Genomic DNA, 8,023 nt, shown 5'->3' with positions numbered 1-8,023 from the left:
ACTGTCTGGTCGCCCTTTGTAATGAACACTCTCTTACTTCCAGCTAATTAATGAAGCCTTAATGAACCCAGCGTATTATTTAGGTAATTATCTAGGCTCTAGCGTCCTGTCCTTTTTGCTGTTTGGGGAAGGGCAGCTGTTTAGAATGGCCTGAGGGAGAGGCTTAGGCTCTGAGAATTGTGGACAGGGCTGGAGCCCCAAGCCCTGGAGCCAGAGAAGCTAGATTTTGCCTGCAGAGCTGCACCAGGGTAACCCAGCAGGAACCAAACCTCAGGACTAGGCATGTTGCCAGGAGTGACTGACTGACCACACCACGTCCCTTCTCTTGTCACCCTGAAGCCTAGAGTGCAGGGCTGCGCTCCAGAGTTCCTGAGAATTCCTGATGAGAAGGGGCAGTGTGAAGACCGAGGCAGGTGGCCAGGGCCAAGGGCACTTGCTGGCCATCCTTAGGGCCGTCCACTCTGCATGGCCACACACCTCCCTCCCTCTGCACGGCCCGACTCCCTGGGCCCTGTTCCTCTCCCCAAGCCCCAGGCCAGGCTGAGCCAGCAGCTCCACTGAGGGCCACTGTACTTCCCTCCTCCGCCCTCTCCTGAAGACTGGCCTCTGTCCCGCACCCTCCTGGGCTCCCGCTGAGGTCCTGTCTCTGAGGGTGGCAGTTGCTCAGGAGCCTGGGCCTCCCTTAGGCTGGGGGCAGCTGTGGAGGCAGGATACTGTCAGCCGTGGTATCTGTATCAGTTCACCCTGTCCTTATCTGTCAGGTGGAGATAATGAAATGGCTCTCCTCGGGTGAGTAGGAACATAAATGAAGCAGTCTGTGTCACATGCCTTTGTTCTTGTTAACTTCTTGGGGCCATAATTAATTCTGAGCAGGTTCCGCTTTAAGTCCTCCTTTTCCACACTCTGCTACTGGAGTTGAACCCAGGGCCTTCACACTGAGCTACATCCCCAGCCCTTTTCATTTTTTTTTATTTTGAGACAGCATCTTGCTGAGTCACCCAGCCCGGTCTAACTTGACGGTCCTCCTGCCTCAGTCTCCCAGAGTGCTGGAATTATACCACACCTGGTTTATTTTCAGTTCTCATGCTCAGCAACCCTAGAAGTACTGTGGAGCCCTGGTTGCTGGGGTGGAGCCAGACCTGCCAGTACCCTCGGGCTCAGGCTCAGACTGGAAGCCAGCTACTCTGACCGACTTAGCATTAGACTGACTCACCAAGGTGTGGTGGTCCGCACACCTGTGATCCCAGTGCTTGAGAGGCTGAGACAGGAGGATCACCGCAAGTTCAAGGCCAGCCTGGGCTACATAGTGAGACCTTGCCTCAAACAGAATAAAGCATTAGACTGGCTTCTGGGAAATGGCATTCTTTGCTCATAGATGTGGGTGGCCACATCCACTAGAACAGTGATGGCGAGCCTTTTAGAACGTTCAGTGATAATAAACAGCACACATGCCATAGGTTCACAACCACTGCCCTAGGATGACCGGTGCTATTTATAGCAAGCAGGAGTCCTGTGCTGCTCCACGTCCATACTCTGCACCCAAGAGGTCAGAACCTGCTTCACTTGCCCAGCTGATTAGTGACCAATTGTGACCAGAAGCTGTGTTGGCCCATTTAGACTCCTCCCTGTGCTGCTCATGCGAAACCCTCACAGCCCAAAGGAGAAGCAGAAGCTGAAGCTGCTTTTGGGCTTCCCCAGCAGGGCTGGCCATCCCTGGACTGGGACAGGAGTCGGGCCGTGAATGTGACTGCTCTGCTTGCTGGTCACCTTCCCCTGTACCTTCAGTCAGCCCTTGGTTCCCTCCCCACCAGGGCCCTATGCCGTGGGGCTGGCACTCCGTGCAATGTGTCCAGAGTCCTGAACCACACCACCCGCACACAGGGCTCCTCGCCTCCCCGGGACTGAGCGTCTGCTTTTTCTTTCCTTGCTTCCTTCCTCAAATCTACTCTTGAGTTTTACTTTCGTGTCCCTCAGAGGCCTCTGGGCTGCAGTTTGAGTGAGCTGGCTGACTGCCTGCCATCTATGGGAGGGACTGTGGCTGCGGCAAATTGGGAGCATGCTCATGTGGCCTCCATCTTCCCCTACAGGTGTCATGTGAGTCTCGGAGGAGCTGCTCCTGAGTGGAAATGCTCTCAGTGGTCGAAAATGGACTGGACCCCCGGGCCACCATCCCGGTAAGTGGGGGGGAAGATGGGGTGGGACCACAAAGGGTGGCCGGACACTGGCCTCCTACTGCCCAGAAAGAGGACTTAAGAGAAAAGAAGGGAAAGGAGGTTAGAGGAGATCCTGCCCTCTCCACATGGGCTTATTTGCTGTGAAATTGCAGTTTACTTCATAAAACACGGGGTGTAAAGGTATGCTACCTGGAAACCAAGGGTTTCCATTCAGACCTTCAGCCCTGTACTCTTAGGCTATGAAGTGGTCAGTTTGGTCATAGCACTGATTTGGTCAGAACAGATATTCCTGGATGCTGGATTATTGATTCAATAGTATGATACGTTGGTGGCTCACATCCATCTTTGAACATTGGCCGTTTTCTGGGGTTTTCAAACACGGTTGTTGGTGACTAGTTCACCAAAGCCCCTTCTGCCCTGTGCAGGCCCTGGGCTGTTCGAGGCACACTGGACTGGCTCTGTCAGTTCCTTAGAGAGACAGAGAATCAGGTAGGTTTCTGGCTGACCCTCAGCAGAGGCCTGAGGTGGCTCCTTGAGAAGCCAGGATTTATTTCCCTTTCCTCCCTCTACTGCTGCACAGATCAGAGCTTCCTCAGAGGTGTACCTTGCCCTGCTGGCCACCAGAGGGTGCGGTTCCACCTGTCACCTACTAGCTTTTTTGCAAAACCTTTTGTGGATGTCCAGGATGGCAAGTCCAGAGACAAAAACAGATGACAGACTGCTGTCACCCCAGTTCCCCTCTCCTCCAGCCCCGGGTAACACCAATACACTCTGTTTCTTTTGAGGAGAGATGAAAATTGCCTCCTAAAATCAGTGGTGAATGTTGCATAGTTCTCTGATTTACTAAAAACCACTGTACTCAGTGCTTTGAATGAGTGCATTTGTGGTGTATGAATTATATCTCATTGATTTTTTTAAGTTAATTTTTTAAAATTTAACTTTCCAAAGCCAAATGTCGTGGCACATGTAATCTCAGCACTCTGGAGGCTGAAGCAGGATTGAGAGTTGTTGAGAGTCAACAAAAAGCAAAAAAAGAAAAAAGTTAACTTCCTTGTTTGGGATAAATCAGTGTAAAAGTAAATATCCATAACTTTTATCACTCAGTTCAAACTCAGTTTTTGGGCAATCCCTTCTAGTCCTTTTCCAAACATAATTTTGACATCATTATGATTGAGTAATTTTACTCTATAATCCCAAAGGACTTTATGTACATTTTGTAATGTGTTCCTTTAACCAGCATTTACAGTTTGAGAACGTCCATGTTGTTTGAGGGTAATGGGTAAATTTAAAAGACCAGTTTTGGTGCATGCCTGTAATCCCAGTTACTTGGGTGGCTGAAGCGGGAGGATCACAAATTCCAGGTCAGCCTTTGCAAGTTATCCAGACTTTATCTCAAAAATAAAATTTAAAAAGCTGGAAATATCCTCAGCACTCCCTGAGTTTAGTCGGGCAGAGTGGGGGTGTTCTTCTGCCCTCAGAAGCAATGCCCCAAGTGCTATAGTTCAGGAAGTGTTATTTCTTTCCATTTAACAGATGCAGGAGTTCATGCTCAGAGAGAATAAGGGAAATGTCTGATGTGACTGGGCTGACCGTGAATGTAGGCCATTGGCTCCCAGGGTGGAAGGATTGGTCAGTCTTGTGTGCACAGTACTAAAGATTGGACCCAGGGCCTTCTCCCTGAGCTACAGCTCTACACCCCACTCCTTTTTTAAATAAATTTTATCCCATTCCCCAACTCATGTACCACTTTTTCTTTTTTTTATTTTGAGACAGGTTTCCCAGGCTGAGCTCAAATTACTGATTCTCCTGTCTCAGCCTCCCAGAGTGCTAGTATTACAGGCATATACCACCAGGTCTGGCCCCTAGGAAGGATTTCTCTTGGTAGCCATGGTCCTTTTCTCTTGGCTTTTGTTTTTTTGGGTTTTTTTGTTTTTTGTTTTTTGTTTTTCCCCAACAGTGATGGTAATCAACCAGGGCCTGTGCTCATGTTCTACCACTGAGCTACATTTACCCCAGCCCTTGCTTGATATTTCTATTTTTTCCAAAGCAGCACTATTTACCTCTTAGATTATTGATTCTGTGCAGACTCTTGGTCATATTAAGCCTCACTTCCGTCCTAACCAAAGCTTCCTAGCCATTCCTGTGATGGTGCCTTCCTTGAAACACAAAGTGATATGGCTATAATTTCCTGGAACTCTGTCTGGAAAACAAAAGGATTCCACAGTGAGGGGTATGCAGAGCAACAATACTGTTAGTTATCTCTGCCTACTGTGTGGCTTTCCTTTTCTTCTCTATGCATTGTCATTGTCATGATTAACACATGCTGATTTTGCAGCCAAAAGTCTACATAGGGGTGGGTGGGTGGGTGGGTGTGTGTGTGTGTGTGTGTGTGTGTGTGTGGGCACAGGTGCTGCAGATCAAACCCAGAGGTATTACCAATGAGCTACATCCCCAGCCTTATTTATGTATATTTTCGACTCTCACGTTACGTTTCCCCATTTTTATTATTATATGTTTGCGATACATGTTATTTACACTCTTTATGGGGATTGGCTCCTGTATATCTTGGTCATTTTCGGTTCCCTTTCTCCTCCTTTCCCTACCCTTTCTCCCCTTCTCCTGACCCACCTGCCCTCTTCCAAGAAATCTGCCTGTTTTACAGTTGATTTATTTTGGGGTTTTTCATATAACAAAAATCATGAACTCACTTAACTTTCTATGTCTGAACTTTCCAGGGCTGTCCGTGGGATTCTCTTCTGAAGGCCTGCCTTCTGCTCGGCACTGCCTAGGTCATCAAGAAGAAGCTGGTGGGGTCTGTGAAGGCGCTGCAGAAGCAGTACGTGTCCCTGGACACGGTGGTCACGAGTGAGGATGGAGATGCCAACACCATGTGCAGTGCCCTGGAGGCTGTGTTTATCCACGGCCTGCAGGCCAAGCATGTCCATGCAGAGACTGGAGGAAAATGGAAGAAAAGTGCGCATCAGAAGCCTCTACCTCAGCCTGTCTTTTGGCCCCTCCTGAAAGCTGTCACCCACAAGTGAGATCAGCAGGGAGGTTTTGTTGGGGGAGGACCTTCTGAGTGTGGGACCCTTGGCTCTCCTGGCTGTGTGAGGCCAACAGATAGCTGGTTCTAGCTCAGAGATAGGGTGAGGGAGAGCTGGAATGTCTTATAGAAAGGGCTGTCTGCAAGCTGCCACTTGACCTAGGACTCTCCACTCTCAGGCTGTTCCACAGTCCAGGGCTAGTGAGCTTTGGACCAGACTGGCAGAGCTGGGTGGATTCTCTGTGACCTACAAAGCCTGAAGTGTTTACTCTCTGGCCCTTTACAGAAAGTGTTTGGGGGCTCAGCACACATATCTTGGTCAGCAGATGACAGCGGGGATACTAAGGGGTTATAATGAACGTGACAGTTGTCCTTCATTACACCTCAAAGGTTGAGGACTATAGCTTGACATTTCTGTATTTCCCTTGAAACACCATGACCAAGGAATTTTTTGTGCCTACATACACTTGCCTTTGTCACCCGAGGTTCTTGCTAAGTAATAAATAAAACAGTGTTTCAGTGACCTGAGGTAGTTTCTGAAACGAGTCTGCTCTACCTCCCAGACACGTCATCTCGGACCTAGAGCACCTGGCCTTTGTCAACACGGACGTGGGCCGCTGCCGGGCCTGGCTGCGGCTGGCCCTCAATGACGGCCTGATGGAGTGCTACCTGAAGCTGCTCCTCCAGGAGCGGGCGAGGCTGTGCGAGTACTACCAGCCCACTGCACTGCTGCGTGACGCCGAGGAGGGCGAGTTCCTCCTGAGCTTCCTGCAGGGACTCACGTCCTTGTCCTTCGAGCTCTCTTACAAGTCCGCTGTCCTGAACGAGTGGACACTCACCCCACTGGCCCTCTCCGGGCTTTGTCCACTCTCAGAGCTCGACCCCCTCCCTCCCTCTAGTGCAGAACTCCAGCGTAAGGAGTCTCTGGACTCCATTTCCCACTCCTCCGGCTCAGAGGATATCGAAGTCCAGCACTCAGGCCATAAGATCCGGCGAAACAGGAAGCTCACAGCCTCCTCACTCAGCCTGGACACAGCCAGTTCCTCACAGTTGTCCTGCAGCCTGAACTCCGATAGCTGCCTGCTCCAGGAGAGTGGCTTCAAGAGTCCAGACCACTCCGAGGAGCCCATGTCCTATGACTCGGATCTGGGAGCAGCAAATGCTGGTGACTCTGACCAGTCCCTGCAAGAGTGAGTGCCCCTCGCCCCCTTCCGCTCTTCCTCCATCCTGTGCGTGTGATTAGCTCTGAACTGAGCTGGGCGTAGTCACAGGACACACGGGCAGTCGGACGAGTTTTGGGAGCTGTGACAGGAATGTGGCTCTGGGGGCTGGATGTAGCAGGGCTCAGGGCTGGTGCAGCTCCGACTCTGCCCCAGTGACTGAACAAGTCAGTCCCCAGCCACCCTGTTCTTCGTTCCCATCCTTGTGACCTTAACTATTAATTTATTGTATATTCTTTCAGAGTCTCCTAAGAGCATCAGTAACAAATCATATATAAATTTTCTAACTTTCTCCCTCATTTCTTACCCGCCCCTTTCCATAAAAGGTAGTATATATGTACATTGTCTAGACTTTGGGAGGAATTCTTTTTATGTCAAAGCATCTTCATTTTTTTGTTGTTGCATATTGCTCTATAGTAGGAATGTGTCTTAGTTTATTTCATCAGACCTATATTTCATGAGCACTGGAGTTCAGTGTTTTCATAAATAACCTTTCATACGTGGCCTTTTAATTTTATATAAATATCTCAGTAAACTTCCAGGAGCAAAATTGCCAAGGCAAAGGATTTGCAGTTTCAGACACTGCCTGTTGAATGCACCCGTGTCTGCTTAGCCTTGCCCGTAGAAAGTGTTGTCAAACTTTGTTCATCTAATGGGTGAAGTGGTGAGATTTGTTGGAGCCTCCCTCATTTGAGCCCATGACCCATCAGCCTGTGTCTAGGACCTTTTTCCTCTTGTGCTATACCTTCACCCTGCCTGGGTTCCGGTCCTCCCAGAGTTTCTGCCCAGAGTGGGACTAGCACTGGGTTAGGTACTATGTAGACTGGGCTCAGAACAGGTCTGCTTCACACCACTGACAAGGCCAGCAATGTCAGGCAGATTACTGAAGCTCAGTCTCTTCGTCTTTAAACTGGAGAGACCCTCATCGGGCTGACTAGAATCAGATACCTTCTGGTGTCTGCTGGCTCCCGAGGTGGCTGTGAGCCCTGAGCTCAGGCAGTGGTATCTTCAGGTGTCTGATGGAGGAGTGGAGACAGTATGTCCCACTGAGCCTTGGTGTTAGCGGGCTTGCTCTCCCACCCCAGCCCTTCGAGTGTCTCTGTCTCCTCTGCAGACCGCCAGCTTCTCTCTGTCATATGCACCTTTATCTTCAGGAGTCCTGTGATGAGAAAATTCCAACCAAAGGTCACTGAGTCAGTGGCCCTCCACCCTCAGCGGGAAGTGCCCTGAGTTTTATAGGAAGCTGGAGAGACAAGGGTCAGAATGTGCACAAGCTGTAAACAACTCCCAGACATTAAACCCTGGACACACAGACACACGTCCAGCACTGTTAACCTTGCAGAGGGACCCTTGTTAGCATTTCTTGAAGTAAGCATATGTTTTAAGTGCAGAAAGTCTCACTAGCACTTAGAGTTCAGTTATTGTTATTTTTATTATTATTAAATATCTGTACTTAAATACTTGTAATTTAAAATTGAGCATGCTTGGGCCAGGGATTTAGCTCAGCAGCCGCATAGTGCCTGCCTGGCACACATGAGGTCCTGAGTCCCATCCCTGTACCAAAAAAAAAAAAAAAAAAAAAAAAA

At 49.5% G+C, this 8,023-nt stretch overlaps 1 protein-coding gene across 1 annotated transcript in view; it reads left to right on the top strand.

Moving 5' to 3' along the window:
• Positions 1–2,066: 2,066 nt before the first annotated feature.
• The window catches only part of Plekhm1 (pleckstrin homology and RUN domain containing M1), a 33,716-nt gene continuing 27,759 nt past the window's right edge, over positions 2,067–8,023 (top strand). Inside the window, exons 1-3 of the mRNA XM_010642888.3 lie at positions 2,067–2,174; positions 4,964–5,211; positions 5,781–6,407. Of these exons, the coding sequence (XP_010641190.1) occupies positions 2,127–2,174; positions 4,964–5,211; positions 5,781–6,407 (923 nt within the window). The 5' untranslated portion in view covers positions 2,067–2,126. The remainder of the gene's footprint in view (positions 2,175–4,963; positions 5,212–5,780; positions 6,408–8,023) is intronic.

This window comes from Fukomys damarensis, unplaced genomic scaffold (assembly GCF_012274545.1).
Source record: "Fukomys damarensis isolate Sample0158 unplaced genomic scaffold, DMR_v1.0_HiC HiC_scaffold_13, whole genome shotgun sequence".
Taxonomy (NCBI): domain Eukaryota; kingdom Metazoa; phylum Chordata; class Mammalia; order Rodentia; family Bathyergidae; genus Fukomys; species Fukomys damarensis.
Note: the sequence above shows the minus strand (reverse complement) of the source record. Positions and strands in the feature narration are given on the sequence as shown.